The sequence below is a fragment of the Mesoplodon mirus genome (genome assembly GCF_964341445.2).
Source record: "Mesoplodon mirus genome assembly, chromosome: 1".
NCBI classification, from domain to species: domain Eukaryota; kingdom Metazoa; phylum Chordata; class Mammalia; order Artiodactyla; family Ziphiidae; genus Mesoplodon; species Mesoplodon mirus.
In genome coordinates this window covers 213,665,828-213,687,458 of record NC_138976.1, presented here as the reverse complement: position 1 = coordinate 213,687,458, position 21,631 = coordinate 213,665,828, and the positions used below count along the sequence as shown (strand labels likewise).

The following is a 21,631-nucleotide window of genomic DNA, read 5'->3' as shown; positions in this document are numbered from 1 at the left end:
GGAGGCAGGAAGACCGGAGCACGAGTTCGGGGGCGGGAGTCCGGGAGCAGGACGCAGGGCTTTGGGGGCAAGTGCGGGCGCGGAGTGCGGGGGATGCTGGGGCAGGGAAGGAGGGACGCGGAGATGGGGGCGCGGCGCTGAGGGAAGGGGTATGAAGGTGGCGGGGGACAAAGAAGTGAGGGCAGAGGGCCAGGAGATGGGGGAGGGGGCAAAGGGTAGATGGGTGGGCGGGGAGATGCCGGGAGGCCGGGGGATGGAGCAGGGTGGGGGGAGGTGGGGTACGAGGCCAGGGGAGGAGGGGGCGTGGGGCCCGGGATGTGGGCGTGGGGCGGCCGGGCGGGGAGGCGGAGCTCGGGCCCCGCCCCGGCGGGCCGCTGGAAAAGTTTGCGCCCCGGCTGGCGGGGACAGAGGCTGAAGAAGCTGGTCTGGGAGACACGCGACAGGAAACCGGCGCCAGGCGCGGTGGCAGGACGAACCCGAGCGAGACGCTCCGGCCCGCGAACGTGCCTCCACTCCCGAGCCCCAGGACTATCCCGGCGTCCCAGCCCAGCTCGCATCTGAGCGGAGAAAGGGGTGTCAGGATGCCGGTGGCCCAAGTGCCCTTCCCAGACGGAGGTGAGACGGCACGGCCGAAGGCCCGGGGCACCCGGGGTGGGGTGGGGGCAGCCGGGTCCACTTTTCTCACAAATTTCCAGCCAGTCCTCGGCGCGACGGTGACCTGGGTGGGCGAGCACATTACATCAGCATCACCCCCTCCACACAGGTCATCCATTCTGGTGACTGAGCCGAGGCGGGGTGGGGGAGGGGATGGTCCCTTTTTTAAGTACAGTTGGAGCATTAAAATGCCGAAGGGAAGAGTAGTGACTCTTCACAGGGACGTTCCGTCAGTCGCTTTCCTGGGACAATTAAAAAGTTAGGCTCCCGCCCAGGATGAGGACCTGGGGACTCTGGAAGCGTGTGTATATGTGCTTGTTCTCTTGGGGAAATTATTCTATTTAATTTTATTCGCCACAAAATTCCAGTTTTCCTTCTATGTCTCAAACAAGGCAGTCAGGGCTGTCAGAATCAGGGGGGCTGGAAGAAAAAGTGCCTAGCGTGCAATAAATGAGGTTCCCAGGGAAGATCAGTATGTTACATTCACAACAGATAAAGCTGGGAAGGTCCTTCTTTGGCCTGGTGCAGGAAAGTGCTAACTTTGCCACTTTTAACCCTCCAGTCTCCAAATGGTTCTCTCTCCTGATCCCTCTCCTTCTTACTTTCTCTCTCTTCCTGACATTGGACACTCCCAAGGACATATTACTTTGTGGTGTTTTTGTATTTAGAGGTAAGAGAGGGACTTCTTGTTGGATTTTTAAAGTGAACATGCTTTACTTTGAAGAAAGGTAGCAGCGTGAACTGTGTCTGGCTCTTCTGGAGCTCTGGGTACTTCCAGAATTAGGCGTCTTTTTCAAGTCTGGAGTTAGAAGTTGCAGACCTGGTATTTAATCACATGTTCCTAATTTATCTTTTAAACATTTATTTCTTCATTGATGAAAATCTTGCTGGCATGGTTAACAAAAACATAATTCCTAGAAAGTACGAGGGCAGGATTATGGTCTGTGGGTATATGAGTAATAAGGGATGGCCAAGCCTGTTGCTGGTGTAGGTGGGGGTTCTGGTGTGTATATGTGTGTGGAGCGTGGTCGGGTGTGGTGTGTGTGTGTGTAGTACTCAAGGAGTTGTGGAATTATCCACATCTGTACAAGTTCTCAGTTGATGCAGAGCTCAGTGCCAGTATGAATACTTGTTGCCGGAGGAGAACCATACACTGGATGTTCTCAGTCAGCAAACATTCACTTAGGGCCTGCTAGTCCAGGCGCTTTTATTGCCTGACACCAGAGATCTGAAACACAAAGTCAGCCCTTAAGATATAGACAAAATGTTTCCTCAACCAGTTTTCGTCTCTGGAAATGCTGCTTTCCTCTTTACGTGTATGAATTTCATTAAAGGCATGACTCTCCTAATTTTCTACCATAATGTGGATACTGAAACTCCCATTTCCTGTACAAGGAGCCTTACCTATTGGCCTAATGAATTTACTTCTCAAAATTTACGAACTGATTTTTCTTTGTCTGGAAATAATGACACTGATTTGATTCCACGGTCTCTCTTCCATCTCCTAAAAATGTTTCAGGACCTACAGTGTATACATATATGTGTGTTGCAAAGACATGGGGATTCGAGCATACCATAATCTCGAAACATTTGGGGTTGCCCAATTGGAGAAACCCTTTTTTTTCTGCCAGGACTTGGGACTATGACTCTGTTGCTACCACAGCTGGCAAGGCAGCCTCAGGCAATCTGTTACGTTGGCCAGTTAGCCAAGACTGCTGTGCCGTGGGCTACACGAGCCTTTCTGTTTCCTCACATTTGGCTTCGTGATTCCTTTCTTATCAGTTTCGAAGCCATTTCATATTATTCCTTTGCCATACATTTTCTGTAAAATTAATTAATTGCCTTAAGAGATATTCCATGATCTTTTGGAGTTAATATGATATACCCAGTGGAATCCTGTCTAGCTTTAGTTAATACTTTTAAGTTGTTGTTACAGTTACTAGGCATAAAGTTGCCTTTTCTTCTCTTGTTTTCATTCTATTTTTGAGGAATTACAGCTGCATCTAGAAGAGGCCAGGCAATAGGCCAGTCAGGTAAATCAGTGACAAGGTGGTTCCAAGGAGAGTGTGGTACCGATTGGGTGGCTCTAATGTCCCATCAGCACCGTGAGCTGGAGTGAGAGACCTGAGTCAGTTGACTAGGCTCTTGGACCTTGAAGATGCCGCTCCATTTCCTTGGGGTCAGAGTTTTCCATATATTTCAGTCAAGCCCTCACATTAGCATTCCAGCATTCTGCTATCAGTTCCAAGCATGGTGGTGACACTCTCGTCACTATCGAGGTGAGGAACACATGGAAAGGTGACAGCCTCCAGAAGAGCTTATCCCTAATGTGGTGCACTGGAATCCAGTGACACAGGCATCCGGCCCAGCGCAGCCTCTTCCAAGCTGTGCTACAAAGGACACTGCGCCCGCACACCCAACCCCCCGGACTCAGTTTCCTCCTATGTACATTTGGAAGGCAGATGCTGTAGTGGGGATCAGACGTGGTACCTGCAATGTGCAACATGCGGTACATGTGCAGTATCACCGAGTAAGAGCCCTGCTGTGGGAAAGGATGACAGGGACCCCACAGTTAGGACTTCCTGGGCAGAACACCTCTTATTTGCATATGCCTGGAGGAGCTCATTTCCACACACTTTCATTCGTCCTGTGGCAGTCTTGGTAGGAATTCAGTCCCGTGCCCTTCCTTAGAACAAGTACAGAAGAGAAAGTTTGATAAGGCTGGTTGAAAACCAATGAAGGTAAAGACCTTTTGCATCTAAAGCAGTTGCCCTCGATCGACGAGCCAGGATGCCCAGGAGAGCACGCACGGAGGCAGATGCTCGAGCTGCACCAGGTCCTGGGTACAACCTGCTTTCCTGGGGCTCCCTGGACCATCCCCAGATCTGTGTTAGCATCCGACCCTTGTTTACCGAGAGAAAGAGCTGTGGAGAAGCCACTGAAAAGCAGGAATCCTGATCAGGGACCAACTCACTTCCACACTCGAGAGAAGAAAGGGGAAGTTGTGGAATCCTGACGTGGTTCATCTGTAACAGCCGTTTTCTCACGGGGAGCTCCACTAATGGGCACAGAGCAACTCGCAGGCGTGCAAGGCTGAGCGTGTGAAGCCTCTTGTTATGAACTATCTCTGAAAGCAGAGTGAGGTCACCTAAGATGCTCGGAGTGAGGGGAAATACTCATTAGCAAAGGAATTTTGCTGGGGCCATGAAATGGCCAACTCATTATTTCCTTTCTAAATTCTTCTAAACAAAAAAACCAAAAAAAACCCCTTGCTTTCCAAGAAATTTGGCTTGTTGGCAAATGCTTCATGTTTTAATTCAGTTTTGGGGATGAACTGGGAGAACGTGCCTTTAAAAATACAGTGCCCTGCATCTGACCAGGAGAAATAAATTTCTCACTATCTTATTGTGTGTGTGCGTGCGCTTTTTTGTTTGTTCGTTTGGGTTTTTTTTTTTTTTTTTTTTTTTTGGCCTTTACAGAGAGAAAGAGACAGACCCCAGATTGTGGAAATATTTTCCTTTGTTTTTTTCCTTTTCCTTCTTTTTACAGTTTGTTTATTTTTCAAACTGACATATGTAGAGAAAGTGAATCGCTAGCGCGGAAAGCACATCTGGAATCCATCGGCCCCTGCCGGGCTCACCCCTCCCCACAGATACTCCAACCTGGAATGGAGGGAAGAGGTGTGGGGTGACACACCTCGGAACCATCTTCTTCTAGAAAGTGTCGTATTCCTTCTCTGCAAAAAGATAAAGGCTTGGTGTTGAAATGCCTTGAGGTAGACTTGAAGACCCCAACTGAATGAGGCTGAAGTGAAAACCCTTAGGTGTAGCGGGTCTCTGTTGAGTAGATGTAAGGGAAGCTCAGGTGTGGGCAGTATACTTCAGGGGACGGGTCTGTGGGGGTCTGGGCCACCTGAGCACAGTTTGAAAGTGAGAACTCTGCCTATGGACATAAGCAAGGCACAGCTCTGTCGGAATCTGGGTTTGTTGGAAGACCACTGCCCATAAGCAGGAGCATCTCTGTCCTGAGTATCTTCTATAACATGCCTGGCTTTTTGAATGTGTACACGACTAGCCAGCACCCAGCCACACTTCTCAGCATCAGGCTGTATTTTTAAGTATTCAGGTGGAAATTAAGCAGTGATCAGCCTTTTACAATGGAAAGGCAGATGCTGGTCAGCCCCAGACACCTATCTTTTAAAATAAAACAAAACGTGAGCATTTGTAGTGTGTGACTCTCACCCTCTATGTGGACTTCCACAGCTTCCTACAAAAACCATTCGCAGGACCAGGGGCTAAGACCCATAAGCCTCTGCAGGGACCCTCCCATCAAAGCCCAACCTAGACATCAATGCTAGGAAATCCACGGTACTCCTTGGAAACACAGGCACATGCTCGCCACAAGGACATCCTCAAGCCGTCCTAGCACCACTGCGAAGGACAACAACACTTGGAGACCACTCCATGTCCACAACCGGGAATGAATGGAGGCTGCTGCATCCATCCACACGGTGGGAGCAATGGGAAGGAATTACCGGCATCTCCACGCGTGGCTCACAGGAGCATCACATTGAGAGGACGGTGCCAGGCACACTGTATATCGTATGGCTCCATTTATATGCAGGTCAGACACAGGCTAAATTACTCTAGGGGACGAGATGTCCAGAGAGTGGTACTCTCTGGGAGTGGTTAGTGACTAGAAGAGGCCATGAGGGATAGGATAGGTTGGTCTCCCAGGAGCCCTGGTGCCCACAGTGCCCAGCAGCAGCAGGATGGTTGAGCCAGGGAGGGCCGATGCCCCACCTCACCATGAGCAGGACCTGGGAGGGGCAGGGCGTTCTTCCGGCAAACTCGGAGTCTGTGCTGCGTCCCTCGGGATGGAGGCCCGAACTCGCCCGTGAGATGGTTGGACTATGCACAGTGGTGTTCACATGCATCCAAAATCAATCTGATCTTTAAACCAGCACTTAACTCTCAGATGGGGTCTACTTTCTAATGTTGATAATCCAAAGAAAATAAGCTTTTAGATTCCAAAGAGAGATGGATATCTTCCAGTTACGCAAAATGCGGAGATTCACATTTAATAAAAGAGGTTCTGAAAATATGTGCTCCCTGAGCGATAAATATTTAATTAAGGGAAACTATAAATCAAGAATTAATGGGAAAATATGTTCACCCTCAAGATTCATGGTCTGGATGAGTTTCTGGCACATGTTAGGCAATTTTTGTTTTGGTTGTTTTCTTGCTGGTTATCAGTTTTTATTGTTTCCTTTTGTTTCCTCCATTTTATCAAAACTCTACATATTCAGAAAAAAAAAGTTGATGTGAGTCTGCAAAGCCTGTGGTGTATTTCCTCTGCCCTTTATTTCCAAGAGAAGTCCAGATCCAGCAGTTTTAAAGGGACTTGCTTCCCTGCTATCCATACTATACAGCCTAGTCGGAGGGGTGGAGACTGTCCAAGAGGGATTCAAATGCCCTGGAGTTATCATGGGGGAAACTAAGGCACAGGAGACAAACTTTGGACACACCCTGGTTTCAAAAGCCTTTCAGTTGCAGATGCCTAGAGCCCTTTCACCCCAGTGTGAGTGGGAATTCCTGTACAATTCATGTTCCTGTCCTTTTAGGTAATATTAGTATGTTTTTTATCATTCAGACGGCTCTGGTGCTAAGTCAGTTACCATTATAAATCCTCTTGCTATGTTGGCCAATATCAGGTCCTGGGAGAAAAACCCCTGATGGGAAAGCAGATGTCTCAGAGGCATTTGAGGCAAACCCGACACGATGGTGTCATGGACAGGGGGGCGGCCACTTGGATGTGGCAGTAGGGTGTCTGGCATGGGGGGTGTTGCGCGTGTAGGCCAGCCATGTGACCCCATTGCCGTCGGGGAAATAGCCGCTCTCAGGATGCTGCTGCTTTGTGGCTCTTGGTGGAGTGGCACCTGTGTTCCTCTTCCCTGCCTTTGTGCCATGCCTTTTCCATGAATGAGGTCACACGTGGTGCAGTGGTGGTGCATCTGTGTGGGGATGCAGAGTACACTCGCCAGGGTTGTGCTCTGGGGTGGCAAGTGGTGGGAAGATAACCAGGCGGCTAAGTTCTCCTGTGCCTGGTTTTCTACGACAGCCAGGAAGGGTCAGCAAAGTGGGAGCACGGATTCTCCATTCGCCGCCCACAGATGAGAGTACTTAGATGAGCAGTAATAAAGGGCACACACGTTTACTGGGCACCATTAATATACATGGTGCTGTGAGAGGAGAGATGCTGCGATCTTCACAGTGTCGGCATGGGGATTAAATAAGGGGCTCCAGGGAAAGTGCTCTGAGAGTGTCAGCTGCTGCGCCTATTTCTACTCTTAAAAAGACAGCTTGCAATTTGTTTTAAAAAGTGGTGTGTGGGCTTCCCTGGTGGCGCAGTGGTTGAGAGTCTGCCTGCTGATGCAGGGGACGCGGGTTCGTGCCCCGGTCCGGGAAGATCCCACATGCCACGGAGTGGCTGGGCCCGTGAGCCGTGGCCGCTGAGCCTGTGCGTCCGGAGCCTGTGCTCCGCAACGGGAGAGGCCACAACAGTGAGAGGCCCGCGTACCGCAAAAAAAAAAAAAAAGTTAAAAAACTGCACACAGTCGACTGTTGTAAATTAAGCTCGTATGATCTTAATTATATATTTAAATACTCAAATAATTTTAATTTAGAATAAATGAGTTTAGTGAAATCCATTTCTGCCTTGGTAGCTGGGTCTGCTTCACTGTGGACATCACAGGAGGCTGATGGATAAAGCCACAGGTGGGGTGGGATGCATCCAAAGTCCAGTGGGGGAAGGACCATCGGAAGTCTGGCTCTTGGGTTTTCCACCCCGCCCTCTCACTAGTGCTCCCAGGTTGGTTTCTTTCAGTTCACACACACACCGATTTAGTTTTGGCAGTTTAGACAGTTAGAGGTAAACTCTGAATTTTAAGCCAAACTCGAAAATCCAGTTGGTTGTCCTCTCTTTTCTTCCTTTAGTCTCAATAGCTGTTGATTCCACTTTTACAGGTTTGTATTTCTTCCTCCCCTGGCTCCACGCTCAGCTGCTTGCTAGGGGAGTGGCCATGTGGGCCGTGCGTGGCCTGTGCTCTTCTTCCTTTGGTGGCCAGGTGGTCGGTTTCCGAGCTCTCCGCTGGGCAGACCTGGGGGCCGTCTAGACTCAATTTCTGGCCCTGGCCCTGCTCCCCGGGGATCCCATCCAGGAAGTGTGAGTACTTCCCACAATGTTGCTCCAAAACCCACCAAGGATGTTTCAGAAATCGGACGGGCATTATTCCAGATTCTGTTCTATTTTTTGGACCTGGCATAATACTGTTTCTCTCTCAGTAACTGGGAATAAGGGTTTACCAGCTCCTGTGCAGTAGATGGGTATGAGCTGGTTAGCGTTCCGAAGTGCCTTGAGGCCTGCGCACCGCGATGAAGAGTGGCTCCCGCTTGCCACAACTAGAGAAAGCCCTCGCACAGAAACGAAGACCCAACATAGCAAAAATAAATAAATTAATTAATAAACTCCTACCCCCAACATCTAAAAAAAAAAAGAGAGATTTCCAGATGGAAGTATTACTTGGGTGTGTGTGTGATGGTGACGTGACTGAATGATGGTGGTGCTCTTGCACCGAATTTCCCTCCTCAGCAACTGCAGACACAGAACTGCTCCCTCTGTCTCCATGGTCACTTAGGATCTTGACCTGTGTTAAAGGCCCTCTCTGGGCCCATGCGGACCAGCCGTCCAAATGCTTCCACATTTTTAGTGCCTTTCCCCAACTTTATTGTCGCCGTTGATCTTAGGTATGTTACTTTATCACTGGGCGCCCCCTCCTTTTATCTTTTTGCAGGAGCCTATTCTCAACACCCTAGCCGGGGTCTGGCTTGGATCACTATTGCAGCCTGAGCCGCAGACTTTCTTTGCCCGGGAAATGGACGTTCCCAGGGCGCCCTCTGGTGGATTCTGGAGCTAACCGATCGTGAGTTCCAAGTGATGGCGACGGTTCTCACGCTGCACCCCAGACCCTACACCTCCAACGAGACCCTGCACAAACATTACAGCTATGTAGGCAAGCTGAAGGACAGGCTGAAGGATGCCCCCGAGGGCAGCACGCTCACCACCATTGTTTTCTTGATAATCTGCAGCTTCATTGTCTTGGAGAACCTGATGGTTTTGATTGCCATCTGGAAAAACAATAAATTTCACAACCGCATGTACTTTTTCATTGGCAACCTGGCTCTCTGCGACCTGCTGGCCGGCATAGCCTACAAGGTCAACATTCTGATGTCGGGCAAGAGGACCCTGAGCCTGTCTCTGACGGTCTGGTTCCTACGGGAAGGCAGCATGTTCGTGGCCCTCGGGGCGTCCACCTGTAGCCTACTGGCCATTGCTATCGAGCGGCACTTGACCATGATCAAAATGAGACCTTACGATGCCAACAAGAAGCACCGCGTCTTTCTCCTGATCGGGATGTGCTGGCTGATGGCGTTCTCGCTGGGCGCCTTACCCATCCTGGGCTGGAACTGCCTGCACAACCTCCCTGACTGCTCCACCATCCTGCCCCTGTACTCCAAGAAGTACATCGCGTTCTGCATCAGCATCTTCACGGCCATCCTGCTGACCATCGTGATCCTGTACACACGCATCTACTTCCTGGTGAAGTCCAGCAGCCGCAGGGTGGCCAGCCCTCACAACTCGGAGCGGTCCATGGCCCTGCTGCGGACCGTGGTGATCGTGGTGAGTGTCTTCATCGCCTGCTGGTCCCCACTCTTCATCCTCTTCCTCGTGGATGTGGCCTGCAAGGTGAAGGAGTGTGCCATCCTGTTCAAGGCCCAGTGGTTCATCGTGCTGGCCGTGCTCAACTCCGCCATGAACCCCATCATCTACACGCTGGCCAGCAAGGAGATGCGGCGGGCCTTCTTCCGGCTGGTCTGCACCTGCCTGGTCAGGGGCCAGGGTGCCCGTTCCTCCCCCATCCAGCCTGCTCTCGACCCAAGCAGAAGCAAATCCAGCGGCAGCAACAACAGCAACCCCTCCCCAAAGAGCAAGGAAGACCTCCCGCAAATAGCTGCCCCGCCCTGCATAACAGACAGAAACAAAACCCTGCAGAATGGGATCCTCTGCAAGTGAGGGCGCCGGGCTCCAGGAACGTGGGGTCCTTGCATCTCCATGGAACCAGCGGCAGCTAGCCCTGCAGCCATATTCTTCTGGATTGCACGCCTCACCCACGGGGGCTATTCCAGAGCTGGGATTCAGCAAACCTATTCTGCCAACAGCCTGCCTGGTGTGGACGTCTCTTAAGGAGGGAAACCAAGGAATTGCCAACCCACTTCAGTGTAGACTGTGTGCCTTGTCCGTTTAGGCTCCAGGGTCTTCCAAATGTACCAAGCTGCCGATGTCATCAGTCGCTTTACCCTGAATCCCACCGACCACTGTCTGCTGTGCCTAGAGAAGGAAGGTCGTGGACCACACAGTGTACAATGTGTGTCCCAGAACATCAGGATGACGTCTGGTAACTTTACACTACACTCTGTGCACAGGATAGATGCCATATATTCGTCATTTCTGTGTCACGGAGCACTTGCGTTTCATGTCTGCCATTGGTACATGCATAAGCTGCAGTATGTGATACTGTTACATAACAGGGAGTACAGGTATGTTCCGACTGAAGCACCAGGTATGAGGCTATGGCTGGGAACTAGGTGGACACACTGGTCCCAGCCTCCTCAGACTGACATGAAGTCTCACGTTAAGCAGGTTTTGAAAGCCCAAATCCCCCCAAAGGGCTTGTCCGAGGCTGGTCTCAGATGTGTGGGTCTGACTCCAGACTGTCCTGAGACATACCCTTGACAGCGTCTGGAGTATCCTGGTGAGAATGAGCAAGTTCTGTGGGCGTACATCCCCCAAGGGGACCCCTGATTCTCTTCTGTCACTTGTCCCTGCAGAGTCTTAAGCACATCTAAGAGCCAAATTAGCCAAATTATGTGATTGTTTGGGGTTTCTCCAAATCACAGAAAAGCCAGCCAACGTATTCCAGGAGCCTGTGCCCCAGACCAACCAAGAAAAGAACCCACGAGGGGGAAGCAGAGGACAGACTCCTGGCTCATTTCACCTTTCCAATGTAATGGGGAGTTTCTATTGAATTAGAAGAGGTTTTCAAGGCAGCACTGTGATCCTATGTTGAGTTTGAATCTGTATCAGAAAGCACCAAGTCAACAACTCCCTGTGTTGTCACAGCTGAGCAGCTGGGGCCGTCAGCAGCCTCATGGATTCCCGAAAGCTGACCCTGACCATGACTATTAGAGCAGTTTAACTGTGATCTGGCAGCTTGTGCTTTCTTCAAAGAAATATAGCAATACTTTAATCTTCCTTTTCAACACAGGTTGACCCTGTATCACTGTTTACCTTAAGAAGCAATTACTTAGAAGGTATTTTTGTACACAGTCATCCCCAGTGATTCTTCATGCAGTACAAATGGGTGCAAAATACACAAATTTGTAGAGCTGTCATAAGCATATAGTTGATGTATTGAGTTCTTTGTTAAAAAAAAAAAAAGCAACCTTTAAAAGGATTCTTTCTTGGGTAAGCCTCACATCAGAACCCCCTGAAGTTTTTAGGTTCAGTGGGACTTTTGCCTGAGTAAAGACTAAAAGAGTAGTCTTAATACATGAATAACTTTTCAAAGAGAAAGGGACTCCTCTTTGTTATATGATGCCAGTTCCTCTTTATTAAGGAAGATTTCTGTGGGTCCTGGGTGATCATGTACCGACCAACATCTTTCTTAATTTTTGTTACTGATGAGATAAATCCTATTTGTAAGGAGATGCTCATGGGTGGCATTTTTCTTGTCCTCATTACGTCACTGCAAAGGAGCTGATTCTCTTGTCAAATAGCATGAGAAAATCCAGGGCATTTCTGGAAAAGTTAAGCATTAAGATACTGGGATAAGAAAACAACAACAACAAAATGGCCTCAGAGAGCCAAAATACTGAGTATTGCATTTTACCTTAGGTAGCGAAATGACTTAAGAAATGTATATGTTAGTTCTGAGTTGCTTGGGGGCCCCAGATATCTGGCACTAATATTAATAACACTATAACCTCAACTTTTTTTTGAGGTAGTGCAAAACTTTCAATCAATCTGAATGAAAAATACTCCAAAAAAGTAATTGTGTTGATTTGATATATGCAAAAAGTCATCAAAGTTAGTACCGATGTGTACATTCCTAACTAGCTAGCTGGAAATCATTTAGAAGTTGAGTATGTCAAAGCCACAGAGAACCTGTGCATTAGATCTCGTTCAGTGAGTAACCTTTACTGCGTCCCATGTATGTTTGTTAAAAAAATAAATAAAACCGAAAGCCTTTGTATAAACTCATTCTTGGGAGTCCATGTGAGGGGCTGTGTACACTAGGGCTGCCCCTGGTGATGTGCAAAGTGGCAGTGTGACCTCTCACCTGGGGCGTTTCTCTAGGAATTAAAACCCTCTGAGAATTCCAGTAACATGTCCCCTAGGCTTCCCACTAGCAGAACTGGTGTTTTAGGAAACTGCAGGGTATTGGGTGCTTTTCCACCAATTTTGGTAGGTCAATAGGGAAGGAGGTCAATGGACTACCCTTTTGATAGGGGGAAAATTGTAAGGGTCATGGCAGCCAAAGTACAGCTGAAAGAGATGGGATGATGGGTTCTGTTCCATTTGGTGTAATTGAAGCAACAGGAGAGACTAGATCAGAACTGACCCTTTCTCTAGCTTTCTCCAGCACAAATGGCTAAGTTTTCGCTTCTCCACCCTACATTCTACGTAGAAGGAGACCAGTATTTGGCATCACTAGTTGGTAGTGACATTCTGCCACCTTTGACACTGCCCAAGGCCGAGTGGACAGAAGTTAACATAAATCTCAACAGGAATGCCTTTGCCAGGCCGCCATTTTCATCCCACACCTTTGGTGTCCCTGACGGGGTTCTGCTGTGATTGTATTTTAAGAGGTCTCCTGGGGAATAATAGAGACTATCTGCTTTCTACGGAAAGGTTTCAAACTCCACTCCTCTCCTTCATGAGGCAATACAAGATCCACCAACCAGATGAGAAACTTTTCACGATATTCTTTATTGCCCTCAGACCCACATTGACAGTTAACATCGGACTATTTAGAGAACGGTTGTTTCCACCCTTGACCCATGTTGCTTCTGCACTGGTAAAGAGCCTTTCACAGAAATGTAACAAGGTGTACTTTATAGAAAACTTCTAGTTAAATGACCAAGTCCATGCTTTTAAATGTATCTACGAGTGCAAAACTTCCACACCCAAATGTTTTTAGTATCTAAGTCAAATATCAAAGGGTTTGCTACATAATTGGAAATGCACACACCACTATTCTGAAAATGAAGGCACGTTTTCCAATAACCAGTGATAAGAAGTGCAGCATTGCCTAAGTGGGTGTGACAGCCTCTGCCCCTGGGCCACAGTGATGGCGTCCAGGGACGACGTGTGGCATCTCCAGTTGGCTGCCCTACAAGCTCAGGGATGTGCCCAGCATGGCAACAGGGCTCACAACTGGAAGCCACATCATTTACTGAAGGAGTGAAGTGGATTCACTGAATGTGAGGAGGGAACTTAAGCCAATTCTCTTTACCCGTTGTGGTAACAAATATCCCAAATGTTGGCCAGATAATTTAGGTTTTATTATTTTTCGTAGAACAGAGATTAGAAAACTTGAAATTGGTTTTGTATTTCCACTCCTCAGAGATGTCCAAATACCGATTCTGTTCCAATATCAACGCAGAAAGTGGTAAATTGGCAATAAACCATAGACCTTCACAGTAATTCTTTTTTGTTTCACAAAAGTTAACGGAAAACAAAACACAGAATTTTCAAATATGTATCAATAGGTATAATTTGCCATCCAAATGCTTTTTAAAAATTAATAAATATCTCATTATTACACATTAGATGTACACGGGAGTTCTCTCCTAATCCTTGGATTTAAACATCAAATTTTAATTCTTATTTAGTTCTGGATACAAAGAAACATTCATGTACTTAACTTTACAATATTTATTCAGGAACAAGTTATATTCAAAAGTCAAATGAACAGAGACCATTCCACTTGCAACCAACATACAGCTGTTACAAAAAAGTTAATTCAGTGTTCAAAAATGGATTTGCCCATTGATTTCTGCTTTAGTTGTCACTTGATTTGTGGTTAGAAACTTTGGTTGTGGTAAAAATGTCCCAGACAAGTGTGAATTCATGACCTCAAACACCAGGGCCACAGTGTGTGTCCCACTTGCATATATTCCTGCCTACAGCATTTCAAGGTGAAACAACAAAAGAGAAACTTTACATTGCATGAGATTTCCTTTCTGGTGCCTTCTTCCATGAGAATGGCTCTTCCAGCCCTCAGGAGGGAGCCCTGTGTATTTGGGCCCAGGAGAGTCGTTATTCTGGGCACCTGTGAATGCAGGAAGGAGGCGAGAGCAGGCAGGAGCAGCCTCACCTCCACCTCCAGCATCCCTAACACCGACCACTTTTCATGCACGAGGGGGTCCCGGCCTCCTCCTGGGCCACCCACGCCTCGTCTGCCTGTTCTTACCCTCCCCATCCCATCTGCAGCCTAGTTTGCAAAGCCTTCAGACTACCCAGACCCACCCAGGACTTCTACCCTCCAGGGTCCTAGTGAAGTTGGCCACACCAGCCATCAGGCCTGTCATGCTCCCACACCCTTTGTGCGTTTATTTCCTACTGGACTATATCCTCAGGCAGACGGAACCTTTGCACACTCACAGGAGCCCAGAACAGTGCCTGCCTCACGTGAACGAACGTAAGTTGAGGCCAAGAGAAAGCTGGTTAGAAAAGCCAACAAGCAGTGCGGCTGTACCCAGGAAGACCACACTTGGCCCCCAAGCATGCCTGCCCGGTTAGCCTCACCAACACCCACCCCTGCTTGGTTTTTTTACATGCTACTGGATGAACAGGGGATGTAGGTCTGGACTTGCCACCCCCTCCCTTCTTTTTTCTTTTTCTTCCTCTGTCCTCCCATCCTCTCCCTTCCTGTCTTCCCCCATGGACTTCTCTTCCCTTGTGTCCCTTTGTCACTTTCCACAGTGGAACCCCCGTGGCCCTCTTGTCCTGTTCCTGCAGCATCCAGGACCCTCCTCCCTGTGTCTGCAAATTCCAGGACATGTCGGTCCCCAGACTCTCTGCATTTGTGTAACTTTCTAGTTGTCCTGGTGAGTTAAAATACCAAAACCCAGGGAGGAGTCCCGAGGTGCAAATTGCCCAGTCAACCTGCGTGTGCACACATACAGACAGAGATGCAAGTCCGTTGTAATCAAGGTAGGTATATGCATGTGTATATATGTATATACAGACAGACAGAGATGCACATCTGTCGTAATCAGTAGGTATATGTATGTGTGTGTGTATATATGTATATATACATATGCAATTGATATTCACAAGTCCTGGTATAAAGTTGCAATTTTTCTGGCTGCTATAAAATTTGCCAGTTTTAAAACTGTTTATTTGTTGCTTGCAAACTTATAAATATGTATAAACTCCATTATAAATAAATTGTGGCTGGCAGATGGCATTTTATCTGCCAGCAATGATTGCATGGAGTTATAAATGCTTATTAATCCTCCACTTTTAATCTCACAGCATGGACGCTGGGATCTATAACATGAAGTGGCATGAAAACATAATCGTATATTAGAGGGGAAAAACCATCAGTGAGACAGGTAAGGGCTAGCAATTCATACCTGAGGATGGTTCTCAAAGTCAAGACTGCCTACCAGCTTCACCCGCAATTTATTAGAAATGCAAATTCTCTGGCCCCATCCAGAACTACTGAGTCAGGGACTCCGGGAAGGACTCCCGATGGCTCTGATGCCTGCCTTTCACCCCAAGTCTGCTTATGAAGGCCTGGCTCTCTGCCAAAGGATTCCCTGGCTTGGTGTGCATAGGACTGGCCAGGACACTGGGGCTAGAAACAGCCTTCCACCAGTGCTAGGCTGTTGGGGTAAATGTCTAGCTCTCCCCCCACGCTGGTGGATTAGCTCTGAGGTACGTCCAGCCCTGCCGCCCTCAGTCCCCAGTGCAATTTGTTATCCACATCCTGGTGACTTGCCTGACCACGCCTTCCTCATCAGCTTCCTTTCCCCACCCCTAAGTCTACATACGCTCTGAGCTTCTCTCAAGGTCTGCTTCTGAGGGACCCCAAACTAAACAAAGGAATAGAAACACTTCCTTGTCCTTGTGAATGACTGACACCTTTATGCATTTTGGAAAAAAAAAGATGGAACATAAATGTAAACTCAAGGAGGGAAGCACTACTGGCCATTTTCCATCAGGGGCTGAGCTTTATGTACAAGCCCTAAAGGACCCTAATAAGTCCTGCACTCTGTCCTAGATTCAGTCACTGACTGTCGCCACCCTCCAGCAAGTCAATTGGCTCTGGTTTCCTCACTGAAAACTGGGTCCCTCCAGCTGTATTATCCCAGGACGCTCCCTTACTTGCTGTCCTCTGAGGAGCAGGACAGTTCCAGGTTTACAACATGTGCCAGTCGTTTTTCCACTTCTCTTTCTCAGGACCAACTTAAAGTTTAACTACAGAACCCTAGAGTATCCTTCTGAAACCCAAGGCCAAGATCTGTGTGCCCTACAGTTACCTATTTGCAATCTTTCCACAATCTCCTTCCCATTTCCCACCGGGCTGTCACCGTTCACAGAAAGGCATTTATGGATGGCGTCCTTACATACTTGGCCAGCGAGAGAGCACAGATGTACACTTTTGAGAGTGAAGCCTCCCAGGAAACAACGGTCCTCCGTGCTTACACATAGTCACCGGCCCCCACAGCCTCTCAGGACAGGGACTGCACAGCCCGGTGGTGCAGGCAGAGAGCCAGGGCTCAGAGAAACTGAGCAACCAGCTCAAGGCCACATGGCTCTGTGCATGCAGGAGCCAAGGTAAGCTGCCCGGGGAGCCTGGGATCCAAGGAAACGTGTGACTGGCCTTCAAGAGGCGACGGATTCAGGGAAATAAGGACCAGGACATTTGTTTGCAAGTGTTACTTATATAAAGGAGTCCCCAGGCATCTGATGCTACCTGAAAGGAGAGCTCCATTTCAGGAAGTGGGCATCTTCAGGACAGCAGGCTGGACACGGAGCCAGGAGACATGAGTTGACACTGTCCCCAAGCACGGGGCCCTTTGAGGGGGCCGCACAAAGTGCTGTTCCATCCACTCCTCCCCCAGGCCTGCCCTGCTTTCAGGTCAGGCCTCTCCCTTCGCACTCGGCTTCTCACCATCTGTCCTCATTGGAAATGATCAGTGCTACCCTCCTCCACCGGGAGGACCCCAGTTGGATCTTTGTCCAGCCACCCCAACAGCTGAGATGGCCCAAAACAGAATCATTGCTCAAATGAAACACAGGTAAAAGCTAGGAAGACTCCCGTCCTCTGGCCTCTCCAATATAAAAAGTCCGGAAGTGGTGGCTTAAGCATAGGATTTAGGTGGGGAGTTATTTGATTTGAACACACCATCTGACTGTCCACCTGCTTCTTTTTTTTTTTTTTTTTTTTTTCCGGCCATACCATGTGGCTTGCAAGATCTTAGTTCCCCAACCAGGGATCGAACCCTTGGCCCTGGCAGTGAGAGTACCAAGTCCTAAGCACTGGACCGCCAGGGAATTCCCCACCTGCCTCTACTATGAGCTCTTCAGAGTACCCCTAGTAGTCAGGCGTCAAAGCTGACTGAAACCAGTGACCAGCGGCCCCACAGAAGCCCCGCAGGCCCCCAGCAGATAGGAGTGTCCCTGGAAAGCACAGCCAATTCACACAGGATGGTGTGAGTAGAAAGGGGAAGGGGGGCGGTCTCCAGAGCCATTTAGCAAGATGGGCCATTTTAGGACTGCTGGACCCTGCCTGGCTCTCCCGGCAGACACAGAGGCCTGGGTCAAGTGGCAGGGGGCCCACGGGATGGGCAGCAGGTCCTGGCACACTCCAAGGGCTCAGGGTGGCCCGGCACGGCGCTCAGTGACCACGCCCTGGGAGTTGGAGGCCCTGGAGCTGCCCTGCCTGAGGCTGCAGCGAAGTTTGCCTCTGAATCCCGAGCTCCCTGTGGAGCAGCTGAGAGAGTGGAACAGCTCTGCTGCCCACTGACCCTGTAGCCTTGAGCAAGGTGGGCACTACCTGAGCCTCAATTTCCCCATCTGTGAGTGAGGCTCCGTGATACCCAGCACGTGGCGCTTGAAGGAAGAGATGAGATGACCCAAGTGAGCTCTTACATGCTTTACAAATGGGAGAAAACGAAGACTAGAAAATTGCTGCCATCTGCTACACCTCAAATCTGCTCCAATGGCTACAAAGGAGTGCCAGTTATGTCCCACTAACACTGTTCTGTGGGAAGCGATCTTAAAACCTGAGCTGAAAAGTGCATATTTTGAATGACTATTGAAACAATAGTTGATCCCCCATTACTTTTAATTTTCTAAATGGATTCTCATGCAAAAAAACATATATTGCTTATCACCATTGAGATAAACACTAACTTCAGAGCAGAGAGCTACTAAACGTGCAGATTACCATTTCTTATACTCCCAAGAGAAAAACAAAACAGATCAAGTGTTCAGGGGCTCTCAGTTCTTAACTCTTGTTCCCTACTTTCCTTTGCCCTTAACATGAGCGTTTTGGCCTTATGCAGGGGGGCGTGCAAGTCTGTTGAAAGAAGTCATTTGATCCATTTTTATATGTGTGTACACTCGCACACAGAGAAGGATCATGCATTCCCCACAGAGGTCGGATTTTTATGTATACGTCTGCAGGGCTGCAGGCCTCAAGGAGACAGAGTGCAGGGCAATTCTCACAGCCACCCCAAAGTCTACATTGTCGCAGGGGAAGAGCCCGACCTGGCTGCTGTCCGGCATCCCTGTTCAGGCCCCACTGCTTTTGGATAACTTGGAGCAGGGTATCTGTTCTGCACCTGAAAACAGACCATTCTAGGAAGAGGCAGGGTGGTCTAGATTAGTGCCAGACTCCCCATAAAGTTCCAATTCACTGCAGAACATTCTAGAAGATTGAAGCCACTGTCAGCTTTGGTTCATTGGAACGTCAAAGGGTAAAGACTCCACAGAAGGCTAACATGAATCCTTGGACCTGCCCCAAGCCATCCTCAGCCATCAGGTCTACCTCATCCTCCCATCCTGGCCACACACACCCTCTAAAAGTAGAAACAGGGTTCACACACGTAGCATTAGAACTTTGTGGAATTAGCGCTCATTCGAATTTTTAAAATCTACCATTAACTCCACATTCTGGAAGCATCAAACTTATTACTCTCCAATGCCAAGTGTGTGCAGAGCGTCCTTCCGTTGCACTGATGAAGGGGGTGCTGCCCATAATGCATTTCACTGGGACAAGAGCCAACGTGGCAGCACAAGTGAGAAGGTGCTAACGAATGAGTGAATCCTTCCATCTTTTAAAAGACAGCACCTGTTAAATCATACGGTAATCTCAAGCCAAACATTTTTTAAAAGTTAGAAACACTGTCTGTCGACTTCCTAACACCAAACGACCCAGTAGGAAATCAGTGTTTGATCCCAAAGGAAGGAGCCGGGACAAAGCACTGTCCAGGACATGAGTCCTTTTCATGGAGCAATTGGGAAACCATTGTAGAGACAAACCAGCCAATTTACCACCAATCTCTCCAGAAGTGGGACCTCAAACTGATTCCCAAAGCTCTTGAGCCTGGTCCCGAGCTTCAGGGAAACCTGTATCAGCCACAGCTGATGGAATGTCTCCAGGCAGGAACTCTGAGCACACGTGTTTGCACCCGTCTTCCGCAGATCGTACACATGCTTCTTCCTCTACTGAATATAAAGGGGGCGGGGTTTTACTAGCAGGTACTGCAGCAGCCCGTTGGCTAAGAGGATGTACAAACCCCCATCTACCCCTCCACACCTCCTCATTTTGTCCTTATACAGATAAAAACAAAGGAAGCACTGACCTGTCAAGATCTTGATCAGTGAGGCTTATTTTGTGCCCTATTTGGCAGTAAAGTGGATCCCCAAGAACCCCTGGACAACCAGGGTCATGGGAGACAGCATTCCTGTGCTCAGCCCTACCTGAAACAGCTGGAGTAATGCCTACTCTTCAGTGCAGCAGCCCTAATCTCTGGTGCTGGAAACCCCGTGCACACAGGAGTGATGCAGACAGCCTGGGAGGCGTCACCAAGGAGGGACAGCCATGAGGACCAGCACTTCACAGGGCTTTACATGCAGAGCATAGACAGCATCTTGCCTTATTTTATTACAATCCCAAGTGTTTATTACCAACCCTCCTGCTGTTTCTATTCCCTGTATTGTGCTTAGTAGGTAACACCTTCCCAGTGGAATGGGTCAGCTGAATTAACATTTTGCCCGGACAACTACAGTCAAACTTTGTTTTCATTAAAAACATACAGCACGGGACATCAGTCTTACATCTTTCTTAGTCTTAAAAAATATAAATATAGAGGGATAATTTGTACAGGATGTATAGGTATGTACACCTTTAATATGCACATGAGAATTCGGAACAAGTTTATGAAACTTGCACTTTAAGGAGGCCTTCCTCCTGGGGCTTTTGAACAAAGCTCTGAACCAGCGGGCAGATGCTTGAGTTCCCCTGGCCCAGTACCCATCTACCGGGAAGACGTGAGCCCTCCTGACTGCAGGTGCGGTGTCGGGACGGGGCAGCTGGCAGGTCATGGGTTCCTCTCCACCGGCTGCTGAAGGCAGAGCTCACTCCCAGCAGAGACGATGGGCAGGCTGTTCTCCAGGTGGTGGTTGATGAGGTCGTTGATACTGTCAAAGATCCTGTCCTTTGTGCGGATCTGTGAGGGTGCGGAGGGAAGGTTAGCACCACCCACAGGCAAAGGAAGGAGAACGCCCCCCACTGGGAGTCAGAACTGGAGACGCAGCCTCCTTAGCGACCCAGGGTTTCCCTGTGCTTTCAGAGGTGGTGTCTGCTAAGTCCCTGGTCCCTGTCACTGGCCAGTAAATTCAGTCTGTTCATCTGTCCACCCCTCTGGGACTGAGCCATGGCCTCCGCCACCTTCAGCAACCAGGGGCCGTGGTGAGATCCTCTGCCTCCCAACAGCCTCCTCTCTCTGGCTCCGCTCCTGCCCTCATGGGATCCATCCCAGAAACCTCTGTCCTGCACCACCCAGCGGTGTCTGCAGGCTCCCCTACCCCTGCCACCTGCAGCCCTTTGCCCGGCAGTACTGGCCCAGACTGCTTCTTCCACCTGGGGACCTAGCTCAGCCTCCAGGTCAGCACCTTCAGGCCCCCGTCCTTCCTCACCACCCATCCCCAGGCCAGCTGTCAGCATCCTGTGCACCTGCCAGGAAGGAGCCCACAGTTGTGAGGAGGGGCTCCAAGTTCCCACTGGAGGGTGACCCTTGCTGGGATGGAGGGACAGTGCTGCACGTTTCTGGTCACTCAGTTCTAAAGCTTAGTAGGGTGCCTGTCCATGAACTTCTCCTGAATAGATGAAGGCCTGAGATGGGGTGAGGGTGCTGGGTGGCACTTTGCCTCTTCCCTCTGCACAATGGCCCTGTGCTCTGGCCCCTGGGGGCCACCAGTCCTCCCAACCCTGAGCCGGTACACTCACAGTATAGACCACACTTGAAGGAGGCAGTATGAGTTCTGGCCAGGAGCAGTCTCCCAGCGTGCTCTGGATACAGCCCCGGGGGCCTGCTTCTTTGAGAGGGAATGGAGATGGGGTAGGGAGCAGGCACCTGGCTGTACCCACTAGTGCTCCAGGCCCTCACAATGGGTCTGGGATGCCTGGGTACCCCAACCTCTCTCTCCAGCCTCATTGCTGGGACCCATCCCTCCCTTGGAACAACCAGGGAACAACCATCCCTCCCTGAAGGATCTGAAGGCACATCTATTCTCCTCACTTACTTGTCCCAATATTCTTTCCCCAAGTTCTTTT

At 49.3% G+C, this 21,631-nt stretch overlaps 2 protein-coding genes across 2 annotated transcripts in view; one reads left to right on the top strand and one right to left on the bottom strand.

Annotated features, from left to right (window-relative positions):
* Positions 1-368: 368 nt before the first annotated feature.
* S1PR3 (sphingosine-1-phosphate receptor 3) lies at positions 369-12,029 on the top strand. Its single transcript, XM_082606787.1, has 2 exons — positions 369-615; positions 8,507-12,029. Exon 2 carries the CDS (start codon positions 8,650-8,652, stop codon positions 9,784-9,786), a length of 1,137 nt encoding a protein of 378 aa, XP_082462913.1. The 5' UTR covers positions 369-615; positions 8,507-8,649; the 3' UTR covers positions 9,787-12,029.
* A 7,656-nt stretch (positions 12,030-19,685) lies between these two features.
* Positions 19,686-21,631, bottom strand: part of SHC3 (SHC adaptor protein 3) — a 151,559-nt gene continuing 149,613 nt past the window's right edge. The window contains exon 12 of the mRNA XM_082629213.1: positions 19,686-20,525. Within this exon, the coding sequence (XP_082485339.1) occupies positions 20,397-20,525 (129 nt within the window). The 3' untranslated portion in view covers positions 19,686-20,396. The remainder of the gene's footprint in view (positions 20,526-21,631) is intronic.

Bases quoted from the DNA above. Each gene is read 5' to 3' on its own strand.
- S1PR3 (XM_082606787.1), top strand. From the start codon at position 8,650: ATGGCGACGGTTCTCACGCTGCACCCCAGACCCTACACCTCCAACGAG.